This window comes from Carassius carassius, chromosome 31 (genome assembly GCF_963082965.1).
Source record: "Carassius carassius chromosome 31, fCarCar2.1, whole genome shotgun sequence".
NCBI classification, from domain to species: Eukaryota; Metazoa; Chordata; class Actinopteri; order Cypriniformes; family Cyprinidae; genus Carassius; species Carassius carassius.
In genome coordinates this window covers 13,879,987-13,900,718 of record NC_081785.1, presented here as the reverse complement: position 1 = coordinate 13,900,718, position 20,732 = coordinate 13,879,987, and the positions used below count along the sequence as shown (strand labels likewise).

The 20,732-nt window shown below is 36.5% G+C and overlaps 1 protein-coding gene across 1 annotated transcript; it reads left to right on the top strand.

Annotated features, from left to right (window-relative positions):
- The first annotated feature begins 1,612 nt into the window (after window positions 1–1,612).
- Window positions 1,613–20,271, top strand: LOC132111607 (tectonin beta-propeller repeat-containing protein 2-like). The gene is made up of 20 exons (XM_059519058.1): window positions 1,613–1,726; window positions 2,265–2,506; window positions 2,616–2,744; window positions 3,129–3,260; window positions 3,419–3,576; window positions 3,680–3,986; window positions 4,082–4,214; window positions 7,264–7,728; window positions 7,818–8,551; window positions 10,737–10,920; window positions 11,033–11,206; window positions 11,998–12,178; window positions 12,896–13,037; window positions 13,273–13,513; window positions 13,631–13,724; window positions 13,866–14,095; window positions 17,987–18,135; window positions 19,018–19,159; window positions 19,312–19,461; window positions 19,547–20,271. Exons 2-20 carry the CDS (start codon window positions 2,291–2,293, stop codon window positions 19,693–19,695), a joined length of 4,110 nt encoding a protein of 1,369 aa, XP_059375041.1. The 5' UTR covers window positions 1,613–1,726; window positions 2,265–2,290; the 3' UTR covers window positions 19,696–20,271.
- Window positions 20,272–20,732: the final 461 nt, after the last annotated feature.

The following is a 20,732-nucleotide window of genomic DNA, read 5'->3' as shown; positions in this document are numbered from 1 at the left end:
GCCCGCCCCACAAATAAAGTAAAATTTCCTTACCCGCCCAACCCGACCCGCAGGTTATGAGGTGGCCTATTATAATTCAGTTATCAAACTGCCCAGCTATTTCACTACAGCACCGCATTTCACACGCTCGCCAGCGCACAAATGAGTTTAATAGCTCGGTGTTCATCTTCAGTTCTCTCTTCACAGCAGTTCAGTCAGTGTACTGTTTGAGTACATGAATTACTCCGGGATAGCCAATCAGAGACAAGGCTGCTAAATTCTGATTGGCTGCCTTGACAACCAATCACAACATTCCTTGCATTACCACAAGAGTAAAATACTACGCATGCATAGATATTATGCAAGTTGATATTCTGATCATGTTTTTTCCAAGCACATTTTACCAATTCCAAACGACATCAGTCTTAATGACTACAATTAATCTTGTATTTAATCATTTAGAAATTATATATAATTATTCATGAAGGCTGGAAGTGAAAAATGTTTTATATTTAGGTCTGCATAATTATTAAGCAGATTTTCTTTTAAAATCTCAAAATGGACTAATAATGAACTCCCAAAACATGGACTCCCTCTGTATTTGTATTCTTTTTAAGTAATTAGTTGTTTAATTGTAGGCTATACATTTAGCCTTATTATCGTCCTGACCAACCCCTAACACTACACATACCTGTTGGTAACCCTGCTGAAATATTAACCTAATTTGTTTCAATATATTCTAGTTTATTCTGGTTTAAAATTCAGTTTTCTTGGAAAGAACGACTTATGTCTGTGCGAGACTTTAGTTAATTAGCCACTGTTACACTAAATTCTGTGATCTAGTAGGCACTGTAGTGAGGGTAGGTTTAGGATTAGGATTGGGTTTAGAAGTACATTGGATTATAGCTCAATACAGCACCTACTTGTCATATAATTTGGTGGGTCACAGAATTCGGTGCAACACTGGCCCTGCAGCAAACTCATTTAACAGATCATAATATTGCTGATTTACAGTCTGTCTAAGTTACTTTTTGGTGAAGAAAGATAACTAGTCAGAGTCATAACTATGTTATTACTGAATACATTACTGTTTGTTCAATTTCATATCCATAGATCCATGTTTTTTTCTATTAAATTTGAGTTCTTGTCAGGGATAGTGAAATACAGACTGACCTTTGCCCTTTCTAATGGTGTTACTTTGACAAGCATTGCCATACCATACAACGATGATATCATTCATTAGCTGTGCATAATTTTCATCTCATGGATTGTATGTTGGTTTCAAACTATTTTAAAATAGAATAATTTTGGTAAATAAAGCACAATAATATTTCAAGAAGGTCAACATGAAAAGATTAATTTAAATAAAATCCACAGAGAGGAAAGTTTATTATTATTATTATAGCTTTATTAAACCTCTTCAAATGACAAGCAGGCGCTATCATTGTTAAACATAAACACCAAGCATAATACATAGATCATACATTATTTTTTAAATGTCACAAACTTGGATAAACTTAAACAATTCTACCTATGTATACGGAATTTAGTGAAGGGTCTGTGGGAATTTAAACGTGAGTTTAACTTCCGCTGCTGTAGGTGTCGCTGGCTTGAAATTTCAGTTTCAACTCAAAACAACGAAGAAAAACAACAAGAGCAGTCAAAGCAGCAGAAATGTCAACAGATCGCCCTCTTCTAAACTATAAAAACGTTTACGTTTCAGAATAAATGTGAATCTTTCCCGGTGGTAAGTTCTGTAGAAACTGAGAAGCTCAGTAGTTTACCTCGTGGAGTAAGATACGTTACGCTAGCTAGAAAGTAACGTATACACATAGCAAATTGCAAAAGGCAATTTTGTTGTTGTTGATTTTTTTTTTTTAGTATTTGTTATTTATTCAAACTAGTACACAGGCCACAAATAAAACAGTTAGACGCGTACTGTCCTAAATTATCTTGTTTAACACGATAAAGCAGTTTTTTAATGTAGGAAAATAACGTTGCTTTGTGTATTTAAGGCGTGGTTATTGTTGTTAATATTGGCTTGTGTGTGTGTTCACTATTTAGTTGACTACATAGATGTTTAGATGCGATTGATAATTTAAGTGTCAATGCGAAGTGGACGTGCTGTGTTAGAAAGAACAATGACTAACCACGTGATTAAGCAATAAAATAATAAAGCTCCATAATAACTTCTATATTGTGATAAGAGACATACACTTTTAAAATATTGTACTTGGAAATGGACATTTGAAATAGCTTTTTTGTTTTTTATGTTTCATCATCAGAGGGAACACAGAGCCATAGGTTGACAATGGCCACCCATCCAGCACCACTGCCATTGAGGGAGTTCTGCCCACTCTACCTTCTCAATGCCATCCCCACTAAAGTCCAGAAAGGATTCCGTTCGATCCCGGTCTACTTGACTGCATTGGACAGCAACAGTGATTATATGGCCATTGGCAGCAGCATTGGCATGCTGTACCTTTACTGCAGGAGAGTAAGCTTAATGAACAAATACAATATAGAGGTAAGTCGTAGTGCGTAGTGCTTCCTCTTTCTTCTGCATCACTCACTGCTGATCTCATCTGGTTATGAAATGTTTTCTACAATATATCTTTTGTAATTTTTTTTAATAGGGCAATTGTGAGACCATTACTGCAGTGAAATTGCTGAATTGTTTGGATGATCTTGTGGCTGTTGGGACAGCATCAGGCCGGGTTGCTTTCTTTCAGCTTGTGTCACCATTGCCTGGTAGAAATAAACAGGTACAATTTCATCTCAGATTACAGTTTTCAAGTAGCAAGGGTTTCATTAAATAAGTGATTAGGTTTAATTTTTTTTTCTCCAAGATAATTCACATTTTATTGGAATAATATGTCAATGACTGACTCTTTAAAACAGCGTTTTTTTTTTACTTTCCTTTTTACTTATTAGAAGATACAAATTATGCATTTATTATATTTAGCTTTTAACATTAATTAAGGTGTGTATATGTCCAAAGTAGCTACTTTTTGTCCCTTCCTGAAAAAAAAAAAATATATATATATATATATATATGAAGAAACATTTATATGATTGATAAGCTGATTATTGATGAATACATCTTATTAGTAAAAGACCATGGTGTCAATTTCTGTGTCTTATTACAGCTGAGAAGATTTAATGTTGTGGGCTTGCACAAAAGCACAATTACTGCTTTAGCATGGAGTGCTAATGGCATGAAGCTCTTCTCTGGTGATGATAAAGGGAGGGTGGTTTTTTCTTCTGTGGACTTGGATCAAGTAAGTCTTTTATAAGCAGTTGATTTAATCTGTTTAAGATATTCACTGTTAGATGAACCATATAGTTTTAGAAATCTGACATTTTTTGTCTTTCTAAAATCTGATTCTGTTTTACTGTATAGTGGCTGAATATGTGTGTGTGTGCATTGGTCTTTAAGGGAGTATGTAATCCAGTGATCCTCTTTGAAGAGCCTTCAGCAATAGTTCAGTTGGAATATAGTCAGAAAGTACTTTTGGTTTCGTCCCATCAGCGCTCTGTGCTCTTCTACACGCAAGAGCAGTCGCATCATCAGCTGGGCACTAAACCACGTAAAAGGTACAAAACCCTCAGTCCATCTTTGCCTAAAGTAATCTGTCATTTTCAGGGTTGCAGCACTGCGTTTATGCTGAATTCTTGATATCTGGCTTTCTTTTTACAGCAATGGCAAGTTTGGTGCCTGCTTCCAACCAGGTCTGTGCAAGCAGAGCGATCTGGTTGTTTATGCAGCCAGGCCTGGGTTGCGTCTGTGGAGGACAGATGTTCGGGGATGTGTCGGGGAGACCCACGTCCTAAAGCCACTTTTTAATCAGGATATACCTCCGTTTGAGCTGTTCCCACGTTCAGGCTCCAACACTGGCTACAGACCTTCAGAAAGACAGTTGGGAATAGTCAACTGCTTCCAGAAGGAGGGCTGGGTCCTCAGCTGGAACGAATATAGTGTTTATGTTGTGGACTGTACCAATCAAGTATGAATTAATCTAAATTATATTCATAATTGAAATGTTGTCAATGCAAACTTAATTTGTGCTGTTTTTCTTGCTTATTTCATTTGCTCTTTAAGGTCATCATTGGAGGATTGGAAAGCAGTGGAGATATAGTGTCTGTGTCATGCACGGAGAATGAAATCTTCATTCTGAAAGGAGATCGGGACATTTTGCGGATCTCAGATTGCCCTGAGGGATTAGTTTCCAACTGTAAGTACAGTACTGATGCCGTAATGGCAGTTTTAGTCATGCACTTTGCTCCATCAGCAGTACTCTGATATTAAGGGGTAGGAAAATGCCTGTTTTGTCCTTGGCAGTTGAAAAAAATGCAGTGTTTTTACGTATGACTTTGCACGATATAACCTATTTACATTAAGTGAAAATGGCAGTATTTTTTGTGATATGCTAGATTCTACTAGATTCTATTTATACTTTGTTAAAATAGCAGGATATTCTGCTAATTACTTATTGCAAATAGTGGCAATTTTCTGCACCTCAGCACTGTAATACATTATAAAACAATATGCCATATTAAATTATTGATTTATTTCAAATAAATATATTGATTTAATTCTAATTTTGATAAATTTAATAGGCAAGTTAACCCAGAAATATAAAGGATTTTCTCATTTACTCACTCTAAAGTTGTTCCAAACCTGTATGAATTTCTTTCTTCTGCTGAACACTAAAGAAGAAAGAAACCAAATAGATGCTGGTCTCAGTTGACTTGCTTAGAATGAAAAAACAACTAATTTTCATTTTTTGGGTGGTAAATTATCTGGTAACACATTATAATAACTTTCATTAATAAATCAACAAACAAAATACAATGCTTAACTGATTATTAGTTAATGTAAATGCACTATATACTGGAAATATGAGATAATGTGCTTGTGAATGTTTACTAATGAACTTATTAAGCATTACTTAATAATTAACAGATCATTATTTCATGTAAATTAAAATGATTACAAATGTCATTAAACGTTCAATTCATATGATCATGCTCTACTTGAAATTCTAAAAATGCAGGGCTTCTAGTTCTCTGGCACTGTGCCGGATCTCCGGCGTGTGGTGTTTGGCCGTGGGAAAAAAAAGTCTTCCTACATTTAAAAACAATTGTTGATATCACGTACGAGTTCATGAGTTCGCCCACCAATGTATGAGAGGAACACAATTTTCACTCTCAACCAAACTAACATTACTAACCAATCAGAAGTTTTTGCTCTTATAAACACGAGACATGTATTAGCTGATGAATGGAGAAGAAGCCTGGGTCTCAAGTGTGACACATTGAAAAAGCTGTGAAGCACAACATAGAAAAGCTATTTTTTGGGGCCATTTTAATGTTTTGTTGTTGTTTGAACTGAACTGGGGCCCGTTTCACTAAGGAGGTTCAACCAACTCTGAGTTTAAACTTGAACTCTGAGTTGACTTACACTGAGATGGGAAACTCTGAGTTTTCGGTTACAGAACAGCTGAAATGAGTTGGTTTAATCAACTCTAAATTGACTGACTCTGAGTTAAGCGTGTGCACCACAACTATAAAAAGCCAGTATCAATGGAGCGCCGATATTACGATTCACCATGGCAACAGCTCCCGCCAAAAAGCCGTCTGCATACTTCAGACTCAATACAAATGTAATTCTTCTGTCTTATAATACCACAGGTGAAAACTGGCAGAACGTTAGATTAATGAACTAATAGCTAATCATTTTATGGTATCTCATGGGCAAAAAAATATAATATAAATAATAATATTAATAATAATATTTTAAGTGCATTTGTCTTATTTTACACATGATCTGCCAATAAAGTAAGAAAAATACGGCAGTGGCTATTTACACTAAGTGGAATTAACATACTTTATTAGCGATAGATCCTATTTACAGTAGGCTAAGTTCAAGTAGCTCTAGATGCTATTTACAGAAAAAATGTACAGTGAAAATCATGATATATTCTATTAACTATGTAAAAGAAGCAGTTCTTTGCAACAGGCTAAGTGTAAATAGTAATTAGATGCTAAAAAAAACACTTAGTAAGAAGAGCATTTTTCCAGCGTGCATCAATAAAGTGTTTAAAAAAGGGGAGGAGACCGAAAGAAACTCTGGGTTTACCGAAGAAAACCTGCTCCTGACCAGGTTAGGTTCATAGAGTAAGTTACCATGGTAACTGACTCTGAGTATAAGTTACCTCTCTTTCAGAAACAGGCTTGACTTACTCTGCTTTCTCGGGGTTTGACAAACCTTCCGTTCTGAAACAGAAAACCTAGAGTTTCCCTCATTTCAGGGTTAACATACTCAAGAGTTTTCACTTAACCTCCTTTGTGAAACAGGCCCCTGTAGTTTTCTGTAGTAAACTTTCTTTGTATATTTCTTATTTTATATTCATTTCCTAGTATTTCAGAAATTTCATGGTTTAGATTGTAGGTCATTTTGTGGGACAAACCTTACCAGCAAAACTTGATATCAAAAGAATCCTAAATATCACATTTGTTTGCCCCATATTGTAGTGAGTAACCTTTCTTGGTATTGCTGTTTCAAATATCCCACCGTAATCTGTAGTCTGAGTCTGTCAAGGGCTAATGGCAATGGCAGATACATTACTAATTAGTTTCAAGGAAAAACATTTTTAGTTTGTTTGCCCAATAACCCAGTGTATGTGTCTGCCCCCTGCGACACCCAAGCCCCGGAAAAAAGTTCAGACTCAGGATTTTTTTTTTTTTTTTTTTGCTCTAACCCCTGACAATGATTAAAATCTTATTTGTTAAAGTACTTTTTAATGCTATGCAAATGTAATTAAACTTGAGTTAACATATTACCTAATGCTCTTGTTTACATTTACAAATGTTGTGAAAAAATAGCTTATCAATTTTTTATATCAATTAAAATATGACCTTAAAATGACCATAAAATTATTTGTTAATTATTAGGTAATGTTTAATAAATTCATTAGTAAACATTAAAAAAATGCATTATCTCATGCTTCTACATATATATAGTATATATTCATATATCTGAATATATAAATCTGAATATATAAAGCTGCTATATAAAGCTTGTTAATGATTTATTAATAAAAAAGTTATTATAAAGTGTAATCAATTATCTCATTAATGTATCCTTGCTGAATAAAAGTATTAACTTCTTTTTTTATATATTTTGCTTGGAAATAATTTAAGCATTACACGCGTCTCCACACTTCTTTTGGGGACCACTGTATCTTAGATGCATATCTTTTTTTATGCTTTCTTCCTCAGTATTAGACCACTCCAACCATTTTACATCTCCTCCTTCAACACCCACTATGTTGCTGCCTCCTAATGGTGCCGTGGAAATTGCTCAACCAATCAGGACCATGCCCATTATTACAGAGCAGGAGACTCAAGCCAGTCCTAACTCAGAGGAGGTGCATGATGGGGTTAAGGAGTCAGAGGAGGTGCAAGGGGAGCAGCATCCTGAGGAATTCAGTCATGTGGTAGAGGCTCTGGAGGTGGCAGAGGACTTGGAGCAGCAGCGGCCCAGTTTGGGTACAGTGGAGTCCCACAGCCGCAGCAGCTCAGTCACCTCATGGGAGAGTGCCCAGGGCATGTTTACCAACACTGAAGCCTCCACCTCAGAACTCTCCTCTAGCCGATACAGCCCCATTACCCAAGAAGATTTCCAACAGGAGCTGGTGGTCAAGGCCATCAAGTTGAAGAAGAAAGGCAAAAGAAGACGGCAGGGTAAGAGGATCAGTATCACGTGATGTGGTGTGTAAATTTGATTATATTCCATTCACTGATGTTCTCCATACGTTCTTGTATAACTGTAGAGAGTGGGACATGTGTCAACGAGCACAGCAGCTGGTCAGAGAGCATTTTCAGCCAGGACAGTGCAGGCAGTGATATTCTAAACACACCCATGAGCGAGCCTCCTTCAGACCACACCAGCCATCTGTGCAGCAGCCCCGACCTGTACAGTGCCGGCTCACCTGACCAGGATGGTTCCATCTGTGGAGAATCCCACAATTCAAATGCTTTTACCATTCAGAGCCCATCAGAGCCCTTACAGAGCGAAGAGCCTCTTCAGGATCCAGTTAACCAACCAGCAGAGACCCTACCGGCTTGCCCTACATCACTGGCAATACAAGATATTGAGTGTCGGGTGTACAGTGAAAACGTGTTTGCAGAAAACGAGCAAATTGCAGCTACACCTGATGTGGACATGCTGCTGGAATGTACCTTCTCATACACGCAGGCAGCCGATGAGCAGGACATCATGAAGCAATATGTGAATGAGAACAAAGACACCCTAAAGGATTCAGAGGAAGATTTTAATCAGAGTTTACATGGAGACTTTCATTTGGATTTATCTTATGATCCCATTAGGCCGCTGGGTTACTCCCCGGAACCCGAGCCAACACCATCTAGTGACGAGGAGGACATCTATGCACGTGGTGTGCAATCCAGTACTAGTCTGGGGGACGGACTGAATGCCCTGAGCTTGCAGAGCTCATCTGCTAAGCAGAAGGAGGACGAAGAGACGCAGCTCCTCAAAGTCGACCAGGTAAGATAGCTAAAGAAATAACAGATCAGAGATCTGTATCAGATCAGGAGAAAGTTACTTGCATAATTTATAGAATTGTGTAATATACACTAACATTACGAATTTTGGGGTCAGTAAGATTTTTTTTTTTTTTTATTTGAATGAAGTCACTTATGTTCGATAAGGCTGCATTTATTTGATTAAAGATTACAACACCAATATTTTGAAATATTCTTACATTTTAATAGTTTCTTTATACAATATATATATATATATATATATATATATATATATATATATATATATATGTATTAGTGGTGGGCCGTTATCGGCGTTAACGTGCTGCGTTAACGTGAGACTCTTATCGGGCGATAAAAAAAATATCGCCGTTAATCTATTTTCAAAGTTGGGTTGGGAGCTGGGTCTATACTAAGCAAGCTATGATGACTTTCACTTTGATATTTTATATAACCGACTGGCTGAGGCCAGCCTAAAAAGATGATCAGGACAGTTGACGGGCCACTGCCACGCATCGTCACAAAAGCTTATCTTTTTCACGTGTTTTTAAGCCTTACCGCTTGTCGATTTAAACATTAAAGCATCCAAACACAAGACACGGAAAAGCTGAACAGAGTAGCTGGTTACTCGCGCGCTATGTTCGGTGCGCACGAGAGAGAGAGCCGCATATCACGGACAGCGACACTGAACAGAGCTCTCTTCTGCGAAGTTCTCCTCGAAGTCCCTCCTGCACCTGAACGAACAAATACAAATCGCAGTTTGAACAAACAAAAAGATGTGAAAGAGCCCAATTCAGTACCGCGGTGTTCTGGTGTTCAGGGCTCACGCAGATAAAGGTGTCTCAAAACAGTTGAACACCGAATTTGCTTATTTTTGCTCTGGTGCCGACAAATACATACAAAATATGTCAAAATATCCACCTTGGAAATTATGCTAGAAAAAACTCAGTTATTTCTTAAGTGAAAGTAAACAGTTGAGGAAAAAAAATGGGATGTGTATTATATTGGATGCGTTCATCGTCTCTTAAAGTGACCGCGCCTAATTTAGCTACTGGCTGCTGTAATGTTAATCCAAGAAAATGAAAGAAAAATCACTCACTGCTCTTGACTGAATTACTTTGTAGTTTTAACAGTCAAACCAAAAATTATTCAGACACCAGATATAATTTTATATATATATAGCAAAACTGTAATGTGAGAAATGTTGAAGGTGTCTGAATAAATGTAGGTGTGATTGTATATTTCATTTTTACATTGAAGACTATCCAGTGCTATTTTACATTCAATTATTTGGTTTCTGTAACTTGACACCTAAAAACTTGAAAAAAAACTTAAACATTGTGTAAATAGCACAAATAAATAAAAATAAAGGAACATACAAATTAAACAATTTTAAACAGGGCCCACTGGTACAACCTTCACCGGGTCCTCGCTGACCCCAGCTACGGCCCTGCTCACGCCTGTTTCACACATACTTCGTGGAATGTGGAATTAGTTTACAGCTTTTTCAAGCACTTTGTGATGCATTTTGGAAACAGGAGATGAGCCCCTTTTCTAGTGCACCACCTAGCTTGAGAAACCCATTCTAAAAGACTTACTGTATGTCAGTTTTATTTGGATAACACACATATTCTGAATGCCTTCGGCAGAATTCGAATGAGCCATTCTAATCTAGATTAATCTAGATTAATTTCAAGATCACAGTGAGATTAATCTAGATTTAAAAAATTTATCTATGCCTATATCTATATATATATATATATATATATATATATATATATAATGTAAAGTCATTTATACCTGTGATGGTAAAGCTGTTTTTTCAGCACCATTATTCCAATCCTCATTCTCACATGATCCTTCAGAAATCATTGTAATATGCAGATTTGGTGCTCAATAAACATTTCAACGTTGAAAACATTTGAGCTAATATTTTTTAGAAACTGTGAATTTTGATGAATGGAAGTTTAAAAGAATAGCATTTATTTAAAACAGAAATTTATGTAACATTATAAATGTCTTTACTGTCGCATTTGATCAATTTAGTGCATCCTTGCTGAATAAAAGTATGAATAAACAGCAGTAGAATGTTTTTAAAAGTCTTTGTGAGAATCACCATATTTAATTGTATTGATGTCATGTGTTCTCTGTTTTAATCTCGTTCTGTATGTATTTCTCTTTGTTTGAAGTTTGCTGAAAGTTGGATGGGCTACACTGGGCCTGGCTCTGGCATCCTCAGTCTAGTAGTAACGGACAGACATATCTGGTGTCTTGACTTTAAAGGAGGCCTTTTCTGTAGTGGTCTTCCTAATGCTAGCTTGAGCTGGCAGAAGTTTGAGGAGAATATCCATCAGGTGGCGCTGTCCCCATCAGGTAAAGGGCATAGATTTGTTTTCTTAATAAATAAGCATACAACTTCATAAGCAAGTATTAGTTATTGTTATTCTAGACTAAACGTTGTCCTGTTGCTGATGTGTTTGCTTAGGCTCATTGCTGTGGAAGGTTGAGCAGAAGACCATGACTGCTTACGCTTGCGGGAAAGTCACCATCAAGGGGAAGAGACACTGGTACAAAGCCCTGGACGACACAGCATTTGTGGCACTTGGTGATGACACAGCCTGGATCATTCGCACTAATGGAGACCTGTACATACAGACAGGTGTGAGAGAATAAACACACCATAGTGCTCTCACATTACAATAACATATTCTAATCATTGTTTATTTATCTGGGATAGAAGAAAGTATTTTACTTAAAAGCTATTACAATATCTCCGCAGACCACAGAGAGAGATGTTATTTCACGATTGGACCACTACAGAGTGCTGCATGGACTTGAAAATAAGTCATTGTATTTAAATTAACAGGATAGATCACCCCAAAATGAAAATTAATCATTTATAAAAAATTAATGAAAGTCATTATTAACTCACCTTGTTGTTCCAAACACATGTAACTTTAATTCTCTAATGTAACACAAATGGAGAAATGCACTAGTTGCTTTTTTCTATGCAATTTAGTTCTCATGTGGGCTGATGACTTTAAAAGATCAAAAGGATGCAATAGCATTAAAGGGGTCCATGTGACTTGAAAAAATTGTTTTAACTAACAAAATCATATTTATACTACAATGTAATTGAATGGAAAAGAGCAACCAATTTAACTTTGGGCTGGGCTCTGCTTTGGCATGCAGTGATGAAGATTATAATCAACTCAACTGTTTCTGTTACTTTAGGGCTCTGTTAAAGCCTTATCATCTCTTTATGACCCCCTACCAGTCAAGTGAGTTCATTAGCTACAGTACTGTGAACATATTACTAAAAATGTTCACTAGTAGCAGTTTCTGGTCTTATTGGGAATAGTAACCATGAAAATATGCATAAACCAACTGAAGGTGTGCTGTTGTAGTTTAATCACTTGATGAATACTGTTGCTCTATGGGTGTCTTCAGGGCTGTGTGTGGACAGGCCATGTGCACGGTCAGTGAAGGTGGACTGTCCATGCCCCATGGCACAGATAGCAGCACGTGGGATTGTGGTGTGGGCACTGAGTGAGCAGAGGGGCGTGTTTTACAGAGAGGGTCTCAGCAGCTATTGTGCTGAGGGGGAGCACTGGAAGTATGACACCGTCAGGTATGTTTGTCATCGTGGTTTTCTCTTAGCTGACAGCAAAATCACTATAGTGAATAAATAAAACAATGATTTCTGGACTGGTTTTACACCTAATGCAGTGTCAAAGTTGTGTCCATCTTATTTTGCAAATCGAAAGTATGCTATTTTTTTAATGCATATATTTTCAATATGTTAGGTATGTTTAAATACATTTATATATACAGCTATGGTCAAACGTATCTGCAAAATGTTAATTATTTTACCAAAACAAGTGAGATCATAAAAATACATGTTATTTATTATTTAGTACTGACCTGATATTATGTGAAGATATTTCACATAAAAGACATTTGCATATAATCCACAAGACAAAATAAAAGTTGAATTGATAAAAATGACCCTGTATAAATGCTCACTAATGCTTCAGAACAGGGGTGTCCAAACTCAGTCCTGTGGAATTCAGCTCCAACTTGCTTCAACACACCTGCCTGGAAGTTTCTAGCATGCCTAGTAAGACCTTGATTAGCTGGTTCAGGTGTGTTTAATTAGGGTTGGAGCTAAACTCTGCAGGACAGTGGCCCTTCAGGACCTGCTTTGGACACCCATGCTCCAGAAGGAAAAACAATGCATTAAGTGTCAGGGGTGTAAACTTTTGAACAGAATGAAGACATATACATTTTTATTATTCTGCCTAAAAATCATATTTAAGCATTGAGATATGTGTTTGTGTGTCCATAGTGAGAGCCAAGGTCTTGAACCCGTCTGTATTGCTCTGGGTGAGAATAACACAGTCTGGGCATTGGATACTAGTGGCAACTTATGGTTCAGAACAGGGGTCACGGCTAAAAATCCTCAGGGTGAAGATGACCACTGGTGGCAGGTACATATATGTAATATATTTATGCACAATATATCCTCTTCTAGAGCTGGTCATATTTTCAGACGCCTGTATGCTGTGTGTTTACCACCCTTTATGTAGATGAATTACACATTTTTTACAAAAATGCTAATTATTCCAAAAGCTCATTGATTGGAAGAGACTGCTTCCTAGCAGAAATGTTTCAGATTTATCAAAACAATTAACATCTTTTTCTCTGCATTACTTTTTCATTTAGGTGAGCATCACAGACTATGTGGTGTTTGATCAGGGCGGTCTTTTCCAGACCCTGATCCAGGCCACACAGACTGTCGCCACAGCTACCAGAGCTCCGGTTGAGCGGGTTGCTGAACGTCTGCGTGGGGCCTTCCTTTCCCAGCACTCCCAGTGCCAGCCTAGCCTCATCAGTGTCAGCACCAGTGGCGTGTGGATTGCTTCCGGACGAAACGAGTTTCACGTTGCCAAAGGCAGCCTCATCGGTATGACGAACTGAGTATGGGAAACCAAAATATGCTTTTCTATTGACTGAGCACCTTTTGATTGCTTCTTGTTTGAAAATTTCATTATTTTTTATAGTGATGTTCTTCTTAATGCAGGGACATTTTGGAAGAGTATTGTACCTAGAGGAACAGCCTCTGCCACAGAATGGGCATTTGTGTTCTCCTCTGCTGTTCCTGCTAAAGAGGGCATGTAGAAATCCTGTCTTCCTCTTCACATTTCACACCCGTGCAGTATCTGTTGGCGTAGAGAGAAAGCAATTAAATACTGCACACAATTAAAAACTATATATTCAAGCATGTTTGTTTATCTCACGGATGTCTCCACAGGGAGTTTCCTATGGTTAGGCCAGAGCAGGAAAGACCTGTTCTGTATCTGGGACCAAGACCTCCAGATGCGGCCCTTCACCATACAGTTTCCCCCAGACGTAGAGATGGTGCAGCTCTCTGCCTGTCGTGATGCTCTGTGGGGTTTAGATCACCAAGGCCGAGTCCACATCCGCACTTTATCAGCCAGTTGTTCCACAGGAATGCACTGGACATTACTGGACCTCAGCCAGCTTGGTGAGAGAATTTTCTTTCCTTTGACAATAGCTTTATCAGTGGATCACATGCTGGCTAAATTTAAACACTTGTAATGTGTGAACACCCAAAAAATGCCACCAAATGCAGAAAATAATTTGCATTTGTGGCATTGTTTTCAATTAAACACCCCCCATTCTCTTTACATGTTTTTTGTAATTTCTATTTTTTTTTAATTTAAATAATCAGTGGTAAAACTAATATAAACATTACAATTGAATTAATAGATTATTGTTTTGTTTTGTTTTTTTCGTATGAAAAATTATATGCTTTCGAACTAAGTTTCTTATGCTCACCAGGGATACATTTATTTGATCAAAAATACAGTAAAAACATTAATATTGTGAAACATGAGAACAAATTTTATCCTTGCAAAGATTAATTAAAATGTTTTATTATAATGTTGAAAACAGTTGTGAAGCTTAACATTTTTATGGAAATTGTGATACATTTCAGTGTTTGAGTAGAATTTTTAAAAGAACAGATTTTTTATTTTGATTTTATTTTTTGTAAGAAATGTAATATAAAGATTTTATTGTCACTTAAAAAAAAAATTTTTTATAATAACTAACAAAAAATTATCTTCTGAAAAATCTATTTGGACATTAGGAGAACTGTCTACTGGAGTTTATTTTTATTTATATTTTTTGCATTCACTCACATATGCATTAGATAGCACTTAATAGTCATCCTTATAATGATGATGTCTGACACATGATTTAAATAATTTTCTCAAATGTCGCTGCTCCTCAAGGTCTCAAATGTCATATACGTTGGTCATGTGTGACAGAATGACGCAAGTTGGGCATACCTTGCTGAGGACCCTCTCCTGTTTCTGTCCCTAGTTCAGATTACCATGTCTCCTGGCTGTCTATGTGATCTGCCTCTGACCTACTTCTGTCATATTCACAGATAACCAGCCCACTCCCACTTCCACTGAAGCTATACTCCTATTAAACCCCTGTAGCTTTCACTTTAATGTCTTCAGTTCCATTTCTGGGAATGTTTAGCTTCAGACATGTTAAATGGCAAGCCATGGTTTTGTGTATCATTCATAACCGCCTGTTGCTAGGGGTGCTGTTTATATTTTTAATTCAAGCAGGTGGTTCTTGCATAACACATGTTTTGTAATGAAGCCTGTAAGCTAGCTATCAAAGGTCATGAGAGGAAGAGATCAGTCCTTTAGTATTGAATATTGCAGTGATTAGGCTTTAGGAATGCATTAAACACACATTTAATCAGTGAATTTGGTAACAAGACACAAGTTCACAAATCCCAAATGCAATCAATGCAGCTTTCCATTGAAATGACAATGCAAGCTCATCTAATCTGATTACATCCGACATATTTTAATTACATGGCTTGCACTTCAATGCACTAAATGGAAGGTGTTTGCTTATTGAGCACAAGTGTGTGTTTTGTGTCTGTGTCTGTGTCTGTGTGTGCGTGTGTTTGTGATGTGACATGGGTGGAGACACAAATAGGCAGAGCCATGTGATGGAACAGCTGTAGCCCTGTCCGTCTCGGGTAGTTTTTGTGTGGGCGGCAATGTGAGAGATGAGTCTGGGGCTAGTCCTGGATCTATAAGTATTTTTTGATCGGGTACAGACTAGGAACATGATGTTTTCAGTGTTTTTAGACTCAGGCCTATAGACCAAGTTATTGGAGTTCATCAGGTGTAATAAAGTATCTTGAAATACTGGTTTGTTAGAGTCTAGATGAGTCTCACAAACCTTGGTCTGTGTTAAAGGGATACTCCACCCCAAAATTAAAATTTTGTCATTAATCACTTACCCCTATGTCGTTCCACACCCGTAAAAGCTTAGTTCGTCTTCAGAGCACAATTTAAGATATTTTGGATGAAAACTGGGAGGCTTGTAACTGTCACATAGACTGTTAAGTAAAATACACTGTTAAGGTCCAGAAAAGTATGGAAAGCATCGTCAGAGTAATTCATCTGCCATCAGTAGTTCAACCGTAACGTTATGAAGCGACGACGATACATTTTGTATGCGAATAAAACAAAAATAACGACTTTATTGAACAATTTGTCTACTCTGTGTCACTCTACATCAGCATATGCTCTTCTGTGTCAGCCACGCCACAAGGATACGTTTTCTACAACATGGGGGTAAGTGATTAATGACAAAATTTTCATTTTGGGGTGGAGTATCACTTTAAATGTCCTGTGGCATTTGTTTTCATTGAGTTGTCTCGTTTCAGGTAAACTTTTAAAATGCTACAGTAGAAACACACTAATGGTTTAGAAAAAGGCCATCCAATGAAATGAAGCGTCAGCTTTGCTTTATCTAGTTTTGTTGGTAATTAATCAGCACATTGTGTAAAGAGCTGTTGTGGCAAAAGGTCAGGGGTGTGACGACATTTAATCAATCTATTGTTTCCAATCATTGTGTTCATCAGGCACCCTTTTTTTTTTGTATTGATTTGGTAGATAGGTGTGTTGCGTTCTATCTAACTCAGCGAAAGAATGTGAGACAGCCAGCAATCGTCGATAAAGTAGATTTCAAGTTTTTCTGTTTTGCTTTGAATGAGAGTTATATTTAAACCACTACATCTGAAAAAGGAATTCATTCCGTTTATGTAAAGGTAAAGAACTAGGTGGGGAAAGAAATTGTATGTTAGACACTTTTCTTATAATTGTTTGAGCTATTAGAAGAAAAAAAAGTGTCCCGATACTTTTATCTTAATTTTTATCTTAACATTACTGAGTATATATTTATATATACACTACCATTCAAAAGTCTGGGGTCAGTAAGATTTTTGAAAGATTTCTTTAATGATTGCTAAGGCTGCATTTATTTGACCATAAATACAGTAGAGAGTAAAATATTAGAGAAATATTATTACAATTAAAATTAAGCATCTTCTATTTTAATATATTATTTTAATATATTTTTAAATGTATTTTATTCCTGTGATGGCAAAGCTGAATTTCCAGCAGTCATTCTCCAATCTTCAGTGTTACATCATCCTTCAGAAATCATTCTAATATGCTGACTTTTTGAAGGAGAGAATGTGTGTTAGTGTATCACGTTATGTTAAGATTTGCTATCTGGGTCTTCAACAAAACCCTCATGACGTGCCGTGATGTATAAATGTCTTTTCAAGGTTTCACAGTGCCTCTATCATATCATAGTGTAAAGACAAGACCTCTGTACAGTTCTAAAGTCCCCCAGTCTCTTAAGGAGTCCTTGACATATACATTAGTGAAATGGTGCTAGATGTAATGTATGCTATAGAGCTTTACTCAGACACCCTGCACAAGGTCACGGCCCATTTTATCAGTCACCATCAGGTGGATTGTGATTGCAAAATATTTCCAGGTACAGTGAGTTATTTAACCACTTGAGCTGTTATTTAGATTTTTTTAGAATTAGGCATATGCAATATTGGACCCACCGGTGGGTCCCCAGAGTTGATGTGGTTAAGGAATTGCAACACATTTAAAGTCTATTAAAATGTGGTCTCAACATCAGACGTCACACCCATATTTTTTTTTTAATGTATGTGAAATATTTAAAGTTTGCTACATATATAATCTTTAAAATACGTCCAAGAGTTATACACACTGGTGTGTTTTGAAGTTCTGGCTACGTGAGACTAATTAAAATGAACCTTTCAAATCTATTGTATGTAACTCGTCTGATGTTGTTTACAGCAATAAATATGACCAATCATATGGTATATTGATCAAAGGTGTGCTATTATCTAAGTGAGACAAGTTTTGGTTGTGGAAAAAAATCCCTGAGTCTTACATTAATGGGATGTTCATTCTCTGAACCTCATATTTTACTGGAATATCATAGTGACATGGGAAATCTCTCTTTTGCTCTCTCTGTTACTCCCTCACAGGACATGTGAAGTTTCTCAGTTTGTCTTGTGGCAGTCAAAATGTTTGGGCATGTGATAATAATGGAATGGTGTATTTTCGGGTTGGAACTCAACCTTTGAACCCCAGCATGATGCTCCCTGCTTGGATCTGCATCGAACCTCCTGAACAGGTAAACAAGCATTGTACTGGCTGCAAAATCCTAACTGTAATGTAGTTTCAGCTCATACACAAGCTTACATCCACTTTAAATACTCAAATGTTCAAAAGTTTGGGGTCAGTGAGATTTATTTCAATTAAATTAATACTTCTATTCAGCAAAGATACATTACGTACATTGATCAAAAGTGACAGTAAATACATTTTTGGTAAAAAAAAGATTTCAGGTTTTTAAAAGGAATGCTGTTTTTTTGGATTTATTTGCATCAATGAATCAAACAAATCAAACAAAAGTAGGGTTTCCACAAACATCGTAAGCAGCTCAACTGTTTTCAACATTGATATTATTCAGAAATGTTTCTTGAGCAGCAAATCAGCATATTAAAATAATTTTTTAAAGATCATGTGACACTGAAGACTGGAGAAACAGCTGCTTTGCCATCACAGGAATACATTTTATAGAAAACAGTTATTTTAAATTGCAATAAAATTTCACAGTATTATTGTTTTTACTATATTTTTGATCAAATAAATGGCTTGGTGAGCACAAGAGAGACCTAAAAAAACTAAAAACATTAAAAAATCTTACTAAATCCAAACTTTTGAACGGTTATCAAACCATTATTATAATTTATGTGAAATTGGTATCAAATTTGATGTATTTAAATTATTCTTCAAAAAAAAAAAAAAATTCCTATTCAGTTACATTTGTTTACAAATGACCAGCTGAATACTGATTCCATACAGAAAATTCTAGTTTACAGTTACTATAATTTTTTTTGATGAACCATTACTACCATGACCAGTGAGGGATACATTTGGCCCTTGGAAAACACAATGTGAATCTTTCACCAACATTATACAATTCTCTTGCTCTTGTGTGTTTTTTGAGCAGCCTGCTGGCCTTCATCTGGTGAAAATTCAAACTAGTCCAAATGACCGGATGCTATGGGCGCTGGACAACAGAGGCAGTGTGCATGTGCGCGTCGGCATCACTGAAGAGATGCCTGTTGGAACTGCCTGGGAGCACATTCCTGGTATACCTTCATTACATAATCTCATTAGCTGTTTTTATTCTTCTTCTTGTATTCAGACTTTATTATTCCTCAACTCATTTTCAAAGATGTTTTATTAGAGCAGGAACTTGTTTGACTGGTTGTTGGTTCAAGTATTTTTTTCCAAACTGTAGGACTACAGGCAAGTCAATTGGTTCTAAGTATGAGGACCGCTTGGGTTCGCCTTCCTAATGGTGAAGTGGCACGTCGATACGGCATTACAGAGAGAAACCCAGCCGGAGACTACTGGAAGAAGATCCCAGGATTGGTCAGCTGGCTTGCAGGTGAGTGTTTAGAATCGGTGATGATGAAATGAATATCTGCATGCATAAATGATAAAAAATGACCAAGTAGCTGTTTTTTTTGCAGTGACCCCGATGGATGAACTGTGGACAGTCGCTAGTGGTGCTCTCAACCAGCGCCTTACCAAGACTCTACAAAACAACAGGAGCAACAACCATGGCAACGCGGGTTCTCTGAGTGGAGAGGAGCTGGAGGAAGAGTGGGAGGTGATTTAGATGCCACAAATTGTCAAAGTATCCCAGAAACACTGATCTGTGAAATTTCTTTCCAGGCACTTTAATTATTCCTCCTTAAAGGAGTAGTTCCCCTAAAAAAAAAAGAACAATCTGTCATCATTTACTTACCCTTATGTTGCTCAAATTCTTATTAGTATATTAGGCTCTATTGAAATTAAAATAATATGCTCTATTTTTTTCTGGGCGGGGGGGGGGGGGGGCGGGGGGGGTTTGAGCTCCTTGTGCACCTTATGACCTGAAATTGAAATTTTTATCCAGCACATTATTTTTGTAAGTTTTAATGTCTACATGCTTTTTTAGATCAGTTTTTTTTTTTTTTTTTAACTCATATTGATTTAAGAAGGAGGTTCTGTTTATACATTATCATTCAAAAGTTTAGGTTCAGTAAGTTTTTTATTTTATAAGATATTAAGATATTAATACTTTCGAGCAAGAATGCATTGGAGTGATCAAAGGTGACAGTAAAGACATTTATAATGTTACAGAAGATTCTGATTTCAAATATTTGTTTCTTTTAACTTTTTTTATTCATCAAACAACCCTGAAACCAAATGTATCGTAAAACAAAAATTATAAAGCAGCACAACTGTTTTAACATTGATAATAAAAATAAATGTATATTCAGCAGCAAATGAGCATTTTAGAATGATTGCTGAAGGATCATGTGACACTAAACTAAAGGCTACAGTAATGGCTGCAAATTCAGCTTTACCATCACAGGAATACATTATATTTTAAAATATGTTAAAAATAGCCAACAGTTATTTAAAATTTTAAGAATATTTCAGAATATTGCTGTTTTTGATCAAATAAATGCAGCCTTGTTGAGTGTAAAAGACCTTTGAATGGTAGAGTATCCTAATGCACTTTGCTCACAACATTGGAAATGGTTAATGCTAGGTAAAAAACACACATGATAGTGTACATGAAAATCCACGGTTCTCGGTACCAATTTCGGTACCAAAGCAAAACACAAAAATATGCTAATTAAAAAAAAAAAAAACTTTTTAGCACTA